General features: G+C 38.6%; 1 protein-coding gene across 4 annotated transcripts in view; it reads left to right on the top strand.

The window, feature by feature from the left end:
• Positions 1-19,953, top strand: part of LOC129652806 (complement factor H) — a 107,711-nt gene that overhangs the window by 38,029 nt on the left and 49,729 nt on the right. For all 4 annotated transcript variants that reach the window (XM_055581821.1, XM_055581822.1, XM_055581823.1 and 1 more), the window contains exons 8-9: positions 1,124-1,312; positions 1,739-1,915. In XM_055581821.1, coding sequence (XP_055437796.1) covers positions 1,124-1,312; positions 1,739-1,915 — 366 coding nt within the window. The remainder of the gene's footprint in view (positions 1-1,123; positions 1,313-1,738; positions 1,916-19,953) is intronic.

Raw genomic sequence — 19,953 nt, 5'->3', positions numbered from 1 at the left:
TGCAAATACAAAGACTCAAACTTGCCCAACATAGAATTATTGAAAGGTACACATATCTTAACATACATGATGAAATTTGTAAAATTCAAGGATGAAGAGACAATGTTCTAATCTCCAAAAAGTAGTGGACAGAAACCTAGACTATTACTTAAGAGGAATCAAACTATTTAAGCATTTCAAACTTAAAAATGCAGACAAGCTTCAAAAAAGTGGGGGAAATCTATCAGTGATGAAAGATGCAGACTATAGGCCATGAGAGGGTATAATTGACAAGTCTTTGTTAAAGAAATGGATTAAGATATGCAAAGAATCAAATTTTATAATTCACATAGCAAGCATATACATGAAAATTACTCAATATATGCTAATAACAATAAAATGTAATTATGTTATACCTCATTTAAAATATTTGTAAGAAATACTGAAAAATACACCATTCTCCAATTAAAATTAGACCATAAGTGACAAGGGTTTCCCTTCATTTTAACCATTTAAATATTAAGAATTATTCATTGTTCATTTCTCTGATTAGACAAGCAAGGGAAAAGATATCTTAATGTCCAGTTTGATAGATAAATAAGAATGTTACTCTGTGTGATTTGATCAATGAAAAATTGTTGTGGTTTTCTCTATATATCACATATTTCCAATAAACAGAAAAGTAAACTAATGAATGATAATTGTAAAAAAAATCTGTTTGATTCCTACATTGACTTGGTATGAGAATAAATGTCAGGATTCTGATTTCTGATGAGAATGGAGAAGAAAGAAAAAGAAAGCAGATAAGCCACAAGATACAATCTGTACTTTCATCTCTTGATTAAGATGCTAGTCAACCAAGGTTGGGACTTCTGTACTTAAGGAGAAATCATTTAATATAATTTCCTACCAAGAGAATCCACATACAAATTTTACATAATATGACCCACAAGACAGAATTTGATCTTCATTAGCAAGGAGTTCCTTACATACTTCAATCATCTGAATTTTCTATAACTTTTTTTCCCTAGAAACCATAATGCAATGAGTGTAATTAATTGAACAAGGATATATTCCATGGATGAAATATTAATTCAAATTGTATACTGAGGTAAAACATTATTTCTACTTTTTTTATTCCAAGGGAAACCTTGTAGTTATCCAGTAATAAAACATGGACGGCTATCTTATGCATACAGAGGATACTTTCCAGCACGTGTAAATCAACAGTTTGTCTATAACTGTGATCCGTCTTTTGTGCCTCCTTCACAACGTTCCTGGAACTACCTGACTTGCACAGCAGAAGGATGGTCTCCAGAAGAACCATGCCTCAGTAAGTAAACCTCTTTAAGTTTATATGCATAATCTTTGAAAGAGTGAAGAGACAAAAGTTGACAAGTGAGTACAGTTAAGTGTTATGTAACAACAGTAAGGCCACGGGATGAGTTCTGTGAGCAAAAAATCCAATAGAACTTCCCTCTACTAGATGCTTTTCATGTAAATCGTATGAGAGATACAGAGACTTTACAAGAATATCTGCATCATTTATACATATTTTAGTCATAAAACTAAAGACAAATAATATGGAATATTATCTTTTTCATTTTCCACAAACGTGGTACTAGCTTCCGTTTTTATTGTTACATGTTATATTTGAATACTAATGCATTCTTATGTAGATTCTATAAGGTTAATCTTTAATGTACTATTTTCCCAAATTTATGCTGTATTTCTTTCATATTAATTTTATGATCCTAAGGACAATGTATTTTCAATTATTTGGAAAATGGACATACCCCATCTCCTGAAGAAAAATATTTACAGGGTGAAACTGTAAGAGTTCACTGCTATGAAGGCTACAGTCTTCGAAATGATCAGAACACAATGACCTGCACAGAGAGTGGCTGGTCTCCTCCTCCCAGATGCATCCGTGTCAGTGAGTAAACTGGGCTGAAATCCCATGTGTTTATAATTTTCTAAGACTCAGCTGTATTATCCACTCCAAAAGTTTATATCAGATTCTTGTTTTTCCAAAGGACCTATTTAATTTTTTTGTTTACAAGTGTCTATGAGTGTACCTATAGACTTCTAGATAAGTATATAACCAAATATATGTACCCATTGATAGACATTAGTCAAGAAAAGAGGAGAAGATCCACAATGAAGAAACCTGTAATAACAGAGTGAGGTCAGAAAGGTGGCAGGAGTCTCACCGTCTCTCGTGATACAAACACAGACTTTGACCATCATTTGTGGATAATGATGGTATCTTTGTGGGGGTCCAGGAGTCTAGCAAGGAGAAGGCAATGGCACCACACTCCAGGACTCTTGCCTTGAAAACCCCATGGATGGAGGAGCCTGGTAGGTTGCAGCCCATAGAGTCGCTAAGAGTCGGACACGACTGAGCAACTTCACTTTCACTTTTCACTTTCATGCATTGGAGAAGGAAATGGCAACCCACTCCAGTGTTCTTGCCTGGAGAATCCCAGGGACGGGGGAGCCTGGTGGGCTGCCGTCTAAGGGGTCGCACAGAGTCGGACACGACTGAAACGACTTAGCAGCAGCAGGAGTCTAGCAGAGACATGACAGCATGCTCCTAGGGCACAAAGATTCAAGACTGGACGCCTCACTGAGGGTTAGAGGCATAGCCTCATTTTGCTCCTGAGGTGGCCCTGCTTAGTGCCAAGATAGACCCCTCAGCACAGGATTTTACCTGTGGGGAAAATAAGAGCGTGTGAGCAAGGGCGGCATCCTCATCTTCCAGCGCACTTCTCTCTCCCCTTATCCAGGACACTGGGGTCACCTGCATGGCTGGGATGGGGAGAGGCCAGGAGTACAGCATCCAGGGCTAGAATTCCTCAAGGAGCCTACTGACCTGGGTCCTAATGACCATGTGGAGATCCCACCAGGGAGCCCCAAACCATTGCAGACACCGTGCTTGTGGTTCTGCTCACCCCTGGGCCTCTCATCTCATCCACATCCCCTCCCCAGGTCCAGCTCCCTGTGTAACTCCCCACGGTGGCATCTAGACCTTTGCAGATGGCCTGTGGTACATCTAGAAGCCAACCTGTCCCCGTGGGTCTGCTCACGAATGTGAGCATTTGGCACTGCCCCAGGGAAGCAGCCAGGAAACTGTCGGCACAGAGACTGTCTTTGCTGCGTTGATAGACGCATATGAGCTTCAGAATTCTCTCCTAGGAGGAATTGAGTACATGGGACAGGTGTCTCCTTAAAAAATGTCTGAAAAGTCTCAAAATCCCTACCAATGTGACAGTGTACTTCCCTCCCCAGGTCAGTCTGTAAGACTGGAGGGAGTGACTGCTTCATTAAATGCAAACACAGCAACCTGAGACTTCAAGGGACACAGACATCAAAGGACTAAAATGTTAACAGAAAAACAATAGTTTTTCAGTTACTGACCCCAAATAACAGATATGGACGATTTGTCTGATAAGTAATTCAAAGTAATTGCTTAAGAATTTCATTGAGATAGAAGAAAACATTGGAGAAGGAGATGGCAACCCACTCCAGTATTCTTGCCTGGGAAATCCCATGGACAGAGGAGCCTGGAGGGCTACAGTCCATTGAGTCTCAAAGAGTCAGACACAACTGTAGTGACTTAGCATGCAAACATGCAATCCTTTATATTTAGAGTAATTATTGATAGATAAGGATGTATTAATATTATCTTTTTTATTTTCAGTTCAGTTCAGTCATTCAGTCGTGTCCGACTCTTTGCGACCCCATGAATCTCAGCAGGCCAGGCCTCCCTGTCTATCACCAACTCCTGGAGTACACTCAGACAGGATGTTTTATAGTTTCCTAATTTTTTCTTTCCTCTAATGGCTTGCCTTTTTGATTTCATGATATTTGTTATAGTAGTATGCATTTAATCTAGTATGGATTCTTGCTTTGTTTACCATGAGATTTACATAAAACACCTTACAGAGAGAGCAGTGTGTTTTATGCTGATAATATATGAACATCAACCACATATTAAATCTCCTTCCTTTTACCCTTCTCCATTTTATCTTTTTGATGTCATGATTTACCTCTTTTTACAATGTGTACTTAATTAAAAAATAATTGTAGATATAGTAATTTTTATATTCCTGTGCTTTAACTCTTAAATAGTTGTGTTTAACATTCCATATGAAGGTACTGCAGTGTTCTGAATGTGAATGTGCACTTAAATTTACCAGTGTACTAGGTATTTTCATGGAATGAATTAGCATTCTTTTACTTCAGCTTCAATAATTCCTTTTAGTGTTTCAGTAAGGAAGGTCTGTGTGCCTGCTCAGTTACCTCAGCTGTGTCTGACTCTTTGGGACCCTGTGGGCAGCCTGGTCCCGCCAGGCTCCTCCCTCCATGGGGTTCTCCAGGCAGGAATACTGGAGTGGGTTGCCATGCCTTCCTCAAGGAAGGTCTAATTGTGTTCTGTTTCCTCAATTTTTGTTGGTCTGGTGAAATCTTTATATTCTTTTCTTTTCTGAATGATATTTTCAAGTATTCTTCTTTGGCAGTTTTTTCTTTCAACACTTGGAATAAACCATCCCACTTTCTCCTGGCCTAGTAGGTTTCTGCTGAGAGATTTGCTAAGATCCAAATGAAGGCTCTTTAGTAAATTTCAAGGTTTTTGTATTGTTAGCTTGTTTGTTTTTTCTACATGCTGCTTGAAGGTGTCTCTATTTTTCTTTGATTTTTGCAACTTTATTATAAATGTGTGTTGTAGAGGACTTTTTAGGTTGATTTGGTTTGGTCACCTGTAAGCTTCCTGAACTTAGATATTCAAATATCATCCTTGATTTAGGAAGTTCTCAGACATTACTCCTTAAATATATTTTCTGCCTCATCTCCTTTTCTCCTCCTGGAACTTCAATAATTTGCAAATAGGTTCTGTTTTCAATGTAGCATAGATCATGTAGCCTTTCTTTGTTCTTTTGTATTCTTTTATTTTTTTTAAAAAATTTTAATTTTGTTTTTATTTATTTATTTTTAAAATATATTTATTTTATTGTATTTTTTAACTTTACAATATTGTATTGGTTTTGCCATACATCAACATGAATCTGCCACAGGTACATACACTTGTTCCCCATCTTGAACCCTCCTCCCTCCTCCCTCCCCGTACCATCCCCCTGGGTCGTCCCAGTGCACCAGCCCCAAGCATCCAGTATCGTGCATCAAACCTGGACTGGCGACTCATTTCATATATGATATTATACATGTTTCAATGCCATTCTCCCAAATTATCCCACCCTCTCCCTCTCCCACAGAGTCCAATAGACTGTTCTATACATCTGTGTCTCTTTTGCTGTTTCGTACACAGGGTCATCGTTACCATCTTTCTAAATTCCTTATATATGCGTTAGTATACTGTATTGGTGTTTTTCTTTCTGGCTTACTTCACTCTTTAGAATAGGCTCCAGTTTCATCCATCTCATTAGAACTGATTGGAATGTATTCTTTTTAATGGCTGAATAATACTCCTTTGTGTATATGTACCACAGCTTTCTTATCCATTCATCTGATGATGGACATCTAGGTTGCTTCCATGTCCTGACTATTAAAAACAGTGCTGCGATGAACCCTGGGGTACATGTGTCTCTTTCAATTCTGATTTGCTCAGTGTGTATGCCCAGCAGTGGGATTGCTGGGTCATATGGCAGTGCCATTTCCAGTTTTTTAAGGAATCTCCACACTGTTCTCCATAGTGGCTGTACTAGTTTACATTCCCACAAACAGTGTAAGAAGCTTCCTTTTTCTCCATACTCTCCAGTATTTATTGTTTGTAGACTTTTTGATAGCAGCCTTTCTGACCAGCATGAGATGGTACCTCATTGTGATTTTAATTTAATCTCCCTGGACAAGATAACTTTGATATATCATCTATCTCATGGATTCTTCTACCTTTTTGACTCTGTGGTTGATGCTCTTTAATGAATTATTTCATTTCATCCTTGGAACCTTCAGCACCAGAGTTTCTGTTTTTTTATGATTTGTACATTTTTATTAAACTGCTTGTTTTGTCCATTGTTTATTGTTTCCCTGCTTTTGTTCAAGTATCTTACTGTATTTTCTATAGCACACTGAGTTATTTAAAATGGCTATTTCGAATTCTTTTTTTTTTTAATTTAATTTTATTTTTTACTTTACAATATTGTATTGCTTTTGCCATACATCAACATGCATCCACCACGGGTGCACACATGTTCCCCATCCTGAACTCCCCTCCCACCTCCCTCCCCATACCATCCCTCTGGGTCGTCCCAGTGCACCAGCCCTAAGCTTCCTGTATCCTGCATCGAACCTGGACTGGCGATTCGTTTCTTATATGATATTATACATGTTTTAATGCCAGTCTCCCAAATCGTACCCCCCTCCCTCTCCCACAGAGTCCAAAAGACTGTTCTATACATCTGTGTCTCTTTTGCTGTCTCGCATACAGGGTTGTCATTACCATCTTTCTAAATTCCATATCTATGCGTTGATATTCTATATTGGTGTTTTTCTTTCTGGCTTACTTCACTCTGTATAATCGGCTCCAGTTTCATCCACCTCATTAGAATTGATTCAAATGTATTCTTTTTAATGGCTAAGTAATATTTCATTGTGTATGTGTACCACAGCTTTCTTATCCATTCATCTGCAGATGGACATCTAGGTTGCATTCTTCACTGGATAAATCACACATCGCCAATTGGATGTGAATACTGACGATTTTTATACTTTGTTGCTATCATGATACTTTGAGTTCATGTTCCTTAAAGTTTTGTGGTGCTGTTTTTCTAATTAAAGTTCTAGTCTCCTTTGGGTGAGAGACAACTTCCTTCAACCCTGCTAGAGACTCCGCAACTATTTCAGATCTTCTATAGTGGCACCTGCTGACACTTCTCATCCCTGTTTTGTCAGAATTTCTGTGCTTCTATGTCTTGTCTAGATAAATTAGTGCACCAGAAATGGTACTGACAGCCTGTCCTTTGTTTCCCCCAAAGTGGCAGTACATCTTTTTTTAATTTTTTTTTTACTTTAAAAAATTCTTATTTTAAATGGAGGCCAATTACTTTGCAATATTGTAGTGGTTTTTGCCATACAATGACATGAATCAGCCATGGGCATACATGTGTCCCCCATCCTGAACCCCCCTACCACCTCCCTCTGCATCCCATCCCTCAGGGATATTTCAGTGCACCAGCCCTGAGCACCCTGTCTCATGCATCGAACCTGGACTGGCGATCCGCTTCACGTATGATAATATACATGTTTCAGTGGTACTAATCTTGTGTTCCTGTTCTGGGCCACAGATTTAAGCCAAATTTCTGTGCAAGCTCACTGGTCGTCTGTCAAAGGTTCGTCTTCCCTCTGAGTCAGTTGTAACCACAGGGATCTGGCCACAGGGTGGAAGGGTGTGTGAATGAAGCAGACAGAGGTGCTCTTGTCAATACCTGGAGTTTCACAGAAGGACTTATCTCCATGCAAAAATTCTTAAGATAGGTTTTCCGGGACTCCTGGAGTGCAGCTGAGAGGGAAATATGATGGTTCATGAGCCACTGTAGGCATCACAGTCAAGACAGAGATCTGTCTGCCTTTTACCTCATGCATGCATGTGCGAGCCTCCTCCTGGGTCCGCTGGCATATGGAATTACAGGGGTGGGTGGTTGTTTATTTTATATTTATTTATTTTTAATAGAAGTATACTTACTTTATAGTATTATGTTGGGTTCTACCAAAAATCAATAAGAATCAGCCATAGATTTACCCATGTCCCCTCCCACATGAACATCCCTCCCATTTCCCTGCCCATCCTACCCTTCTAGGTTGTTACTGAGCTCTGGTTTGAGTTCCCTGAGTCATACAGCAAATTCCCATTGACTGTCTATTTTACATATGATAGTTTAAGTTTGCATGCTAACCCTCTCCATACATCCCACCCTCTACTTCCTCCCTGCCAGCCGTGTCCATAAGTCTGTTCTCAGTGTCTGTGTCTCCATTGCTGCTGTGCAAATAGGTTATCAGTACAATATTTCTAGATTTCATGTGTATGTGTTAGTATGCGATATTTGCTTTTCTCTTTCTGACTTACTTCTCTCTGTATACTAGGCTCTATGTTCATCCACCTCTTTAGGACTGACTCAAGTGCATTCCTTTTTATGACTGAGTAGTATTCCACTGTATGTATGCAGCACATCTTCTTTATCTATTAATCTGTGGACATCTGTGTTGCTTCCATGTCCTAGCTGTTGTAAATGGAACTGCAGTGAACATTGGGGTACATGTGTCTTTTTCAATTTTGGTTTCCTCAGGATATATACCTAGGAGTGGGATTGGTGGGTCATATAGTGCTTTTACTCCTGGCTTTGTAAATACTCTCCATACTGTTCTTTATGTGGCTGTATCTACTTACATTCCCACTAACAGTGCAAGAGGGTTCCCTTTTCTCCACACCTTCTCGAGCATTTATTGTTTGTAGACTTTTTGATGATGGTCATCCTGACTAGTGTGAAGTGATATCTCATTGTTGTTTTGATTTGCATTTCTCTAATAGTGATATTGAGAATATATATATGTGTTCATTAGCCATTTTAGGTCTTTAGACAAATGTCTGTTTAGGTCTTTTTTCCCATTTTTTTGATTCGGTTGTTTGTTTTTATGGTATTGATTTGTATGAGCTGCTTGTATCTTTTGGAAATTAATCCTTTGTCAGTTGTTTCATTTGCTATTATTTTTTCCATTCTGAGCATTGTCTTTTCACCTTATTCATAGTTTCCTTTGCTGTGGAGAAGCTTTTAATTATGTCCCACTTGATTATCTTTGTTTTTATTCCACTATTCTAGGAGGTGGGTCATAGAGGATCTTGCTGTGATTTATGACATAGGGTGTTCTGCCTGTGTTTTCCATCCATTTTGAGTTTATCTTTGTGTATGGTGTTAGAAAGTAGTCTAATTTCATTCTTTTCCATGTAGCTGTCAAGTTTTCCCAGCAGCACTTAGGAAAGACACTCTATTTGCCCCATGGTATATTCTTGCCTCCGTTGTCAAACATAAGTTATTCGTAGGTGTATGGTTTAATCTCTGGGCTTTCTATCTTGTTCCATTGGTCTATATTTCTGTTTTTCTGCCAGTACCATACTGTCTTGATAATATAGCTTTGTAGTCATTCTGAAGTCAGGAAGGTTGATTCCTCTAGCTCTATTTTTCTTTCTCAAGATTGCTTTGGCTATTCAGGTCTTTTGTGTTTCCATATGAATTATGTCTTTTTGTTCTAGTTCTGTGAAAAATAACATTGGTATTTTGATACAGATTGCATTGAATCTGCAGATTATATTTGGTAGTATAGTCATTTTCATAATGTTGATTCTTCTAACCCAGGAACATGGAATATCTCTCCATCTGTTTATGTTGTCTTTGATTTCTTTCCTCAGCGTCTTGTACTTTTCTGTATACAGCTCTTATGTCTCCTTAGGTTTTTTCCCTAGGCATTTGATTCTTTTCGGTGCAATGGTAAATGGTATTGATACCTTAATTTCTCTTTCTGATGTTCCATTGTTAGTACAGAGGAATGCAAGTGATTTCTGTCTATTCATTTTGTATGCTGTCAGTTTGCTAAATTCACTGATTACCTCTAGTAATTTTCTGAACATATCTTTAGGGTTTTCTGTGTATAATATTGTCTGTCTGCAAACAATGAGAGTTTTGCTTCTTCTTTTCCAATCTGGATTCCTTTTATTTCTTTTTCTTCTCTGATTGCTGTAGCTAGGGCTTCCAAACAATGTTGACTAATAGTGGTGAGAGTGGGCACCCTTGTCTTTTCCTGATCTCACAGGGAATGCTTTCAGTTTTTCACCTTTGAGAATAATGTTTGCTCTGGGTTTCTCATATATGGCCTTTATTATGTTGAGGTAGATTCCTTCTTTGCTCATTTTTTGAAGAGTATTTATCATAAATGGGTACTGAATATTTTTAAAAGCTTTTTCTGCCTCTATTGAGATGACCACATGGTTTTATCTCGCAATTTGTTAATATGGTATATCACGTTAATGGATATACCCAAGTATATTGTAGAATGCTTGCATCCTTGCAATTAACCCAACTTGATCATAGTGTGCTATCTTTTTTAATGTATTTTTGAATTCTGTTTGCTAGAGTTTTGTTGAGGATTTTTCCATCTATTTTCATCAATGATATTGGCCTGTACTTTTCTTTTTTGTGTTGTCTTTGCCTGGTTTTGGTATTAGGGTGATAATGGCCTTGTAGAATGAGTTTGGAAGCATTCCTTCCTCTGCAGGTTTTTGAAAGAGTTTGATAAGAATAGGCATTAGCTCTTCTCTAAATGTATGAGAGAATTCACCTGTGAAACTCTCTGGCCCTGTGCTTCAATTTTTGGGGAGTTTCTTAAATCACATTTTCGATTTCAGTGCATGTAATTGGCTTGTTCATAGTTTCTATTTCTTCCTGGTTCAGTCTTGATAGATTGAACTTTTCTAAGAATAGATCCATTTCTTTCAGGTTGTCCATTTTATTGGCATATAGTTGCTCATAGTAGCCCCTTATGATCCTTTGTATTTCTGTGTTGTCCGTTACCCTCTCCTTTCTCGTTCCTAATTTTGTTGATTTAATTCTTCTCCCATTTTTTCTTGATGGATTTGACTAATTGACAATTTTGTTTATGTTCTCAAAGAAACACCTCTCAGTTTTATTAATCTTTACTAATGTTCCTTCATTTCTTTTTCATTTATTTCTGATCTGATCTGTAGAATTTCTTTCCTTTTACTAACTTTGTTTTTTTTTTTTTTTTTTTTTTTTTAATGTCCTTCTTTATCCAGTTCTTTTAGGTGTAAAGTTAGGTTGTCTATTTGATGTTTTTCTTTTTTCTTGCTATAAACTTCCCTCTTAGAACTGTTTTGTTGCATCCCATAGGTTTTGAGTTGTCATGTTTTCATTTTCATTTGTTTCAAGAATTCTTTGATTTCCCTTTTGATTTCTTCACTTACCTGTTCATTATGTAAAAGCATATTGTTTAATCTCCAAGTGTTTGTGTTTTTTACTGTAATTGGTATCAAGTCTCATAGTATTGTGGTCAGAAAAAATGCTTCATAGAATTTCAATTTTTAATAATTTACTGAGGTTTGATTTTTGGCCCCAATATAGTCTATCCTGGAAAATGTTCCAAGCACACTTGAGAAGAAAGTGTGTTCTTTTGGATTTGTGTGGAAAATGCTGAAGATATCAATTAGGTCCCTTTGGTCTAATGTTTCATTTAAGGTTTGTGTTTCCTTGTTGAGATCTTCCCTGGTGGCTCAGAAGTTAAAGTGTCTGCCTGCAATGTGGGATACCTGGGTTTGATCCTTATTAATTTTCTGTTTTGATGATCTTCCCATTGGTATAACTGGGGTGTTAACATCCCTTACCATGATTGTGTTGCTGTCAATTTCCCTTTTTACGTTTGTTAGTATTTGCGTTATGTACTGAGGTGCTTCTGTGCTGGGTACATAGATGTTTAGAATTTTGTCTTCTTTGGGGATTGATCCCTTGATCATTATGTAATATCTCTTCTTTATCTTGTATAATATTCTTTATTTTAAAGTCAATTTTGTCAGAAATGAGAATTGCCACTCCAACTTCCTTTTGATTTCCATGTGCTTGGAATATGTTTTCCATCCTTTTACTTTCAGTCTGTATGTGTTTCTAGGTCTGAAGTGGGTCTCTTCTAGACAGCGTATATATGGGTCCTGTTTTCTATCCATTCAGCCAATCTGTGTCTTTTGGTTGGAGAGTTTAATCCATTTACATTTAAAGTAATTATTTATATATTACTATTAGCATTTTACTATTATAATATAATATAATGCTGTATGTTCCTATAGCATTTTAAAAATCAATATATTTATTTTAATTGGAGGCTAAATAATTTACAATATTGTAGTGGTTTTTGCCATATGTTGACATGAATCAGCCATGGGTGTGCATGTGTCTCCCATCCTGAAGCCCCCTCCCACCTCCCTCCCCATTCAATCCCTCAAAGTCATCCCAGTGCACTGGCCCTGAGCCCCTTGTCTCATGCATTGAACCTGGACTGGCAATCTATTTCACATATTATAATATGCATGTTTCAATGCTATTCTCTAAATCATCCCACCCTTGCCTTTTCCTACAGAGTTGAAAAGTCTGTTGTTTACATCCTGTCTCTTCCACTGTCTCACATATAGGGTCATCATTAACATCCTTCTAAATTCCATATATATGCCTTAATATGCTGTACTCGTGTTTTCCTTCTGACTTACTTCACTCTGTATGCTGCTGCTACTAAGTCGCTTCAGTCATGTCCAACTCTGTGTGACCCCATAGGCGGCAGCCTACCAGGCTCCCCTGTCCCTGGGATTCTGCAGGCAAGAACACTGGAGTGGGTGGCCATTTCCTTCTCCAGTGCATGAAAGTGAAAGTGAAGTTGCTCAGTCGTGTCTGACTCTTAGTGACCACATGGACTGCAGCCTACCGGGCTCCTCCATCCATGGGATTTTCCAAGCAAGAATACTGGAGTGGGGTGCCATTGCCTTCTCCGTCACTCTGTATAATAGGCTCCATTTTCATCCACCTCATTAGAACTGATTCAAATGCATTTTTAAATCACTGAGTAGTGTTCCATTGTGTATACATACCACAGCTTTTTTATCCATTAATTTGTGAATGGGCATCTATGTTGCTTTCATGTCTTAGCTATTGTAAACAGTGCTGTGATGAACATTGGGGTACATGTGTCTCTTTAAATTCTGGATTCTTCACTGTGTATGCCTAGCAGTGGGATTGCTGGATCATATGGCAGTTCCATTTCCAGTTTTTTAAGGAATCTCCACAGTGTTCTCCATAGTAACTGTACTAGTTTACATTCCCACAAACAGTGTAAGAAGCTTCCTTTTTCTCCATACTGTCCAGAATTTATTGTTTGTAGACTTTTTGATAGCAGCCTTTCTGACCAGCATGAGATGGTACCTCATTGTGATTTTAATTTGCATTTCTCTGATAATGAGTAATGTTGAACATCTTTTCATATGTTTGTTAGCCATCTGTATGTCTTTCGGAGAAATGTCTGTTAGTTCTTTGGCCCATTTTTTGATTGGGTCATTTATTTTTCTGTAAATTGATCTACATGAGCTGGTTTTATAGTGTGGAGAATAATTCCTTGTCAGTTGCTTTGTTTGCTATTATTTTCTCCCATTCTGAAGGCTATCTTTTCACCTTATAATTTCCTTCATTGTGCAAAAGCTTTTAAGGTTAATTAGGTCCCATTTGTTTATTTTTTCTTCTATTTCCATTACTCTGGGAGGTGGGTCATAGGGGATCTTGCTGTGATTTAGGTCAGAGTGTGGTTTGCCCATGTTTTCCTCTAGGAGTTTTATAGTTCCTGGTCTTACATTTAGATCTTTAATTCATTTTGAGTTTATTTTTGTGTATGGTGTTAGAAAGTGTTCTAGATTCATTCTTTTACAAGTGGTTGACCAGTTTTCCCAGCACCACTTGTTAAAGAGATTGTCTTTTCTCCATTGTATATTCTTACCTCCTTTGTCAAAGATAAGGTTTCCATAGGTGCGTGGGTTTATCTCTGGGCTTTCTATCTTGTTCCATTGATCTATGTTTTTGGCATTGTGCCAGTACCATGCTGTCTTATTGACTGTAGCTTTGTGATATAGTCTGAAGTTAGGTAGGTTGATTCCTCCAGTTCCATTCTTATTTCTCAAGATTGCTTTGGCTATTCGAGATTTTTTTGTATTTCCATACAAATTGTGAATTTATTTATTCTAGTTCTCTGAAAAATGCCATGAGTAGCTTGATAGGAGTTGCATTGAATCTATAGATTGCTTTCTGTAGTATACTCATTTTCACTATATTGATACTTCTGATCCATGAACATGGTATATTTCTACATCTATTTGTGTTCTTTGAGTTTTTCATCAATGTTTTATAGTTTTCTATATATAGGTCTTTTGTTTCTTTAGGAAGATTTATTCCTAACTATTTTATTCTTTTCACTGCACTGGTGAATGGAACTGTTTCCTTAATTTCTCTTTCTGTTTTCTCATTGTTAGTGCAAGGGATTTCTGTGTGTTAATTTTATATCCTGCAATGGCTGCCTTCTGTGGGGTCGCTCAGAGTCGGACACGACTGAAGTGACTTAGCAGCAGCAGCAGCTCTAGTAATTTTCTGGTAGTGTCTTTAGGGTTTTCTATGTAGAGGATCATGTCATCTGTAAACAATGAGAGTTGTACTGCTTTTTTCTGATCTGGATTCTGTTTATTTCTGTTTTCTCTTCTGATTTCTGTGGCTAAAACTTCCAAAATTATGTTGAATAGTAGTAGTGAGATTGGGGACCTTTCTCTTGTTTCTGACTTTAGGGAAAATACTTTCAAGTTTTCACCATCAAGGGTAAAGTTTGCTGTGGGTTTATCATATATGGCCTTTATTATTCTGAGTTATGTTCCTTCTATGCATTGTTTCTGGAAGGTTTTTATCATAAGTGGATGTTGAATTTTGTCAAATGCTTTCTCTGCATATATTGAGATAATCATATGGTTTTTATCTTTTAATTTGTTAATGTGGTGTATCACATTGATTGATTTGTGAATATTGAAGAATCCTTGCATCCCTGGGGGATGCAAGTGGGTAAAGCCCACTTGGTCATGATGTATGATTTTTTTCATATGTTGTTGAATTTTATTTCCTAGAATTTTTTTTAAAGGATTTTTGCATCTATGTTCATCAGTCATATTGATCTGTAGTTTTCTTTTTCTGTGGCATATTTGTCTGGTTTTGGTATTAGGGTGATGGTGGCCTCATAGAATGAGTTTGGAAATTTACCTTCCTCTGCAATTTCCTGGAAGAGTTTGAGTAGGATAGGTCTTCTCTGAATTTTTGGTAGAATTCAGCTGTGAAGCCATCTGGTCTTGGGCTTTTGTTTACTGGAAGATTACTGATTACAGTTTCATTTCCATGCTTGTGATGGGTCTGTTAAAATTTTATCTTTCTTCCTGGTTCAGTTCTGGAAGGTTAGACTTTTTTAAGAATCCGTCCATTTCTTCCAAGTGGTCCATTTTATTGTCATAAAGTTGCTGATAGTAATCTCTTATGATCCTTTGTATTTCTGTGTTGTCTGTTGTGATTTCTCCATTTTCATTTCTAATTTTGTTGATTTGATTCTTCTCCCTTTGTTTCTTGATGAGTCTGGCTAATGGTTTTTCTATTTTATTTATCTTCTCAAAGAACCAGCTTTTAGTTTTGTTGATTTTTGCTATAGTCTCCTTTGTTTCTTTTTCAATTACTTCTGCCCTAATTTTTTTGAGTTCTTTCCTTCTACTAACCCTGGGGTTCTTCATTTCTTCTTTTTCTAGTTGCTTTAGGTGTACAGTTAGGTTATTTATTTGATTTTTCTCTTGTTTCTTGAGGTAAGCTCGTAATGCTATGAACCTTCCCCTAGCACTGCTTTTACTGAATCCCTTAGGTTTTGTGTTGTCGTGTTTTCGTTTTTGTTCATTTCTATGCATATTTTGATTTCTTTTTTGATTTCTTCCGTGATTTGTTGGTTATTCAGAAGCATGTTGTTTAGCCTCCATATATTTGTATTTTTTATAGTTTTTTTCTTTTTTTTCCCCTATAGTTGACATCTAATCTTACTGCATTGGGATCAGAAAAGATGCCTGGAATGATTTCAATTTTTTGAATTTACCAAGGATAGATTTATGGCCCAGTATGTGATCTATCTTGTAGAAGGTTCCATGTGCTCTTGAGAAAAAGGTGAAATGCATTGTTTGGGGGTGAAGTGTCATATAGATATTCTTAGGTCTAACTAGTCCATTGTATCATTTATAATTTGTGTTTCCTTGCTAATTTTCTGTTTAGTTGATCTATCCAAAGGTGTGAGTGGGATATTAAAGTCTCCCACTATTATTGTGTTACTGTTAATTTCCCCTTTCACACTTGTTAGCATTTGCCTTACATATTGTGGTCTGCCTATGTTGGGTGCATATATATTTATAATTGTTATATCTTCTTCTTGGATTGATCCTTTGACCACGTCCTTCTTTGTCGTTTTTCATGGCCTTTATTTCAAAATCTATTTTATCTGATATGAGTATTGCTACTCCTGCCTTTTTGGCCTGCATTTGCTTGAAATATATTTTTCCCGCCCTCTACTTTCAGTCTGTATGTGTCCCTTGTTTTGCGGTGGGTCCCTTGTAGACAGCATATATGTGGGTCTTGTTTTTGAATCCATTCAGCCAGTCTTTGTCTTTTGGTTGGGGCATTCAACCCATTTACATTTTGGGTAATTATTGTTAAGTATGATCCCGTTGCCATTTATTTTGTTGTTTTGGATTTGAGTTCATAAACCTTTATAGCTTCCCTTGTAGCTCAGTTGGTAAAGAATCTGGCTGCAGTGCAAGAGACCCAGGTTTGATCCCTGGTTTGGGAAGATCCCCTGGAGAAGGAAATGGCAACCCACTCCAGTATCCTTACCTGGAAAATCTCATGGACCAGAGGAGCCTGGTGGGCTGCCGTCCATGGGGTCACAAAGATTAGGGCATGACTGAGCGACTAACACTTACTTACTTATAAACCTCTTCTGTGTTTCCTGTCTAGAGAAGTTCCTTTATCATTTGTTGAAGAGCTGGTTTGGTGGTGCTGAATTCTCTCAGGTTTTGCTTGTCTGTAAAGCTTTCATTTCCCCTGCATATTTGAATGAGATTCTTACTGGGTATAGAATGTGGGTTGTAGGTTTTTCTCTTCCATCACTTTAAGAATGTCCTGCCAATCCCTTCTGGCCTGAAGAGTTTCTGTAGAAAGATCAGCTGTTATCCTTATGGGAACCCCCTTGTGTGTGATTTGTTGGTTTTCCCTTGCTGCTTTTAATATTTTCTCTTTGTGTTTGATCTTCATTAATTTGATTAATATGTGTCTTGGGGTGTTTCACTTTGGGTTTATCCTGTTTTGGACCCTCTGGCTTTCTTGGACGTGGGTGGCTATTTCCTTCCATATTTCAGGGAAGTTTTCAAGTATTACCTCCTCAAGTATTTTCTCATGGCCTTTCTTTTTGTCTTCTTCTGGGACTCCTATGATTCAAATGTTGGGGTGTTTAACATTGTCCCAGAGGTCTCTGATGTTGTCCTCATTTCTTTTAATTCTTTTTTCCTCTCTGCTTCATTTATTTCCACCATTCTATCTTCCACCTCACTTATCCTATCTGCTGCTTCAGTTATTCTATTGTTGGTTCCCTCCAGAGTTCTTTTGATCTTATTTATTGCATTATTCATTGTTGATTGACTCTTTTTTATCTCTTCTAGGTCTTGTTAAACATTCTTGCATCTTCTCAATCCTCATTTCTAGTCTATTTGTAACTCCATTTTGTTTTCAAGATTTTGGATCATCTTTACTATCATTATTCTGAATTCTTTTTGAGATAGACTCCATATCTCCTCCTTTTTTGTATGATTTTTTGGGGATTTATCATGTTCCTTTACTGGCTGAATATTTCTCTGCCTTTTCATTTTGTTTAGATTGTTCTTTCTGGGGTGGCCTTTCTGTATGCTGGAAGTTTGTGGTTCCTCTTTATTGTGGAGGTTGCACCCTATGGGTGTGGTTGGTCGTTTGGCTTGTCAAGGTTTCCTGGTTATGGAAGCTTGCATCTGTGTTCTGGTGGGTGGAGCTGAATCTCTTCTCTCTGAGTGCAGTGAAGTGCCCAGTAGTGAGTTTTGAGCTGTCTGTGGGTTTGGTGTGACTTTGGACAGCCTGTGTATTGAAGCTTAGGGCGATGTTCCTGTGTTGCTGGAGAATTAGCATGGTATGTCTTGCTCTGGAACTTGTTGACTCTTGGATGGAACTTGGTTTCAGTGTAGGTATGCAGGATTTTGGATGTGCTCTTGTTGATTAATGTTCCCTGGAGTCAGGAGTTCTCTGGTGTTCTCTTACCTCTGGCTTTCAGTCTTAATCTTACAGTAGCCTCAAGACTTCTCCATCCATACAGCACTGCTGATAAAACATCTAGATAAATGGTGAAAAGAATCTCCACAGTGAGGGACACCCAGAAAGGTTCACAGTTACATGGAGAAGAGAAGAGGGAGGAGGAAGATAGAAGTGACCAGGAGGTGAAGAGGGGAATCAAAAGGGGAGAGAGCAATCTAGCCAATAATCAATTCTGTATGTGCTGTCCACAGTCTGGAACACCCAGAGAGGTTCATGGAATTAAATAGAGAAGAGAAGAGGGAGAAGAGAGATAGAGGTGTCCATGAGGAGAAGAGGGGCAGTCAAAAGGGAGAGACCAATCTAGTCTGTAATCAGTTCCCTAAGTGTTCTTCACAGCCCGGAACACCCAGAGAGATTCACAGTTAAGTAGAGAAACGTATGGGGAGGGAGGAGATAGAGGTGACCTGGGGGACAATAGGGAGAGTTAAAAGGGGAGAGAGCAATCAAACCAGTAATCACACCCCTAAGTAAAAATGGGTACTTGAAGATTAGATTCTTAAAGGTACACAATTGATAACAGATATCAAAAAGCAAAGATTAAAAATCTAGAGTAGAGGTTAGACTCTGAAAAATACAACATTAAAAATACAAAACCAAGCACAAATTATAAAAAATACATATATGAAATTTGCTTTAAAAAATAGGGTCTTTTTTGCAAGGTAATAGTAGGTTATAAAAATGAAAGTTAAAGGTGTAATAAAGAACTGAAAAATTAGAAAAAAAGATAATAGTAAAAATATATCTAGGAATTTCTGTGGAGCTGTTGAGGGTAGTGTGGGGTCAGTTCAGTTTCAGATAGCTCCTTGTTCCAGCTTATACTTCTTTTCAGGGTCTATATGCCCCCTCCAGTGCTTAGTCAATGCTAACTACAGGGTTTTAATCTGTTGTGCCTGTCACTATGAGAGCAGTTCCCTGTTACTTGTTTATTTTGGCTTCCACTGTTTGCAAGTCTCTTCAGTGTCTAATTTCCGCCTTGACGCAAGGGGGCGAAGGTGGTCACTTTTTTAGGCTCACTTGTTCAGTCGTGCTGTGGGGAGGGAGGAATACTGCAAACAAATATCACTGGTGTGTGTGGGGAGTGCCTACAGTGTATGGACCACACTGGGTTGCCCTAGCTCATGGTGCCTGTGCTTTCCCTGTCTACACTGCTCAGACTCCAGGTTGCTTCGAAGGGGAACTTTCCAAAGCAGGCCCTACGTTGCGTGCACTTCCCAGGTCTAAGCTTCTCAGGTTCAGGTTCTCCGCAAAGGCATAGACTCGGCTGGGCCTGCATTTTGTGCCCTTCCCAGATCCGAGGAGCTCAGGCAACCAGGTGCTTGGCGAGCACACTGTCCCAGGTGTGCAGTGGGTCTTATCACCTCCCTGGTCCCAGTCGCTCGGTTTACTGGGTGTGCCACAAGAGCGCCGTCACAGGTGTGCCGTGTGTCTCCTCTCGGGGGCTGATCTCAGGTTGCAACCCTCCTGGCAGATGTCAACCGTCCAATATCCCAGGAAGACGTGGTTTGCAACTGGGAGCCTGCTCCCAGTTTGGTGGAGGATGCCATCTCTGGGGCCAAAATTGCCCCTCGCCTTCCAGCTCTGGCTGTCGCCTGCCTGCCTCTCTGCCTCTGGTGTGGGGGAGGAGCCGGTAGGCAGCCTGCTAGCTCTCCTTTGGCATTTGATCAATCCTTTGTTCTGTGAGCGGGCCAGGATGTGGCTTAGGTTAGAGCTTTTTTTTTCTCTCTCTCTCTTTCCCCTCTCTCTCTCTCTGTCTGTCCCACAGTTTGGGTTGCTATCTCACGTTAGCTCCCTCAGATTGTCCTCAGGGCATTCAGGACTGGTCCTTAACCCTAAGCAATGCAACAGTGCCTCCCCCACTTGCTGGTGGCAGACGTGAGCATCTGAGCTATTTCTCCACTTGGAGTTTTGGTTAAGGCACATATTCTGTGGGTTTTTTTTCCCCCCTCCCTGTTATGTTGCCCTCTTCCTG

This window comes from Bubalus kerabau, chromosome 5 (genome assembly GCF_029407905.1).
Source record: "Bubalus kerabau isolate K-KA32 ecotype Philippines breed swamp buffalo chromosome 5, PCC_UOA_SB_1v2, whole genome shotgun sequence".
Taxonomy (NCBI): Eukaryota; Metazoa; Chordata; class Mammalia; order Artiodactyla; family Bovidae; genus Bubalus; species Bubalus kerabau.
Note: the sequence above shows the minus strand (reverse complement) of the source record. Positions and strands in the feature narration are given on the sequence as shown.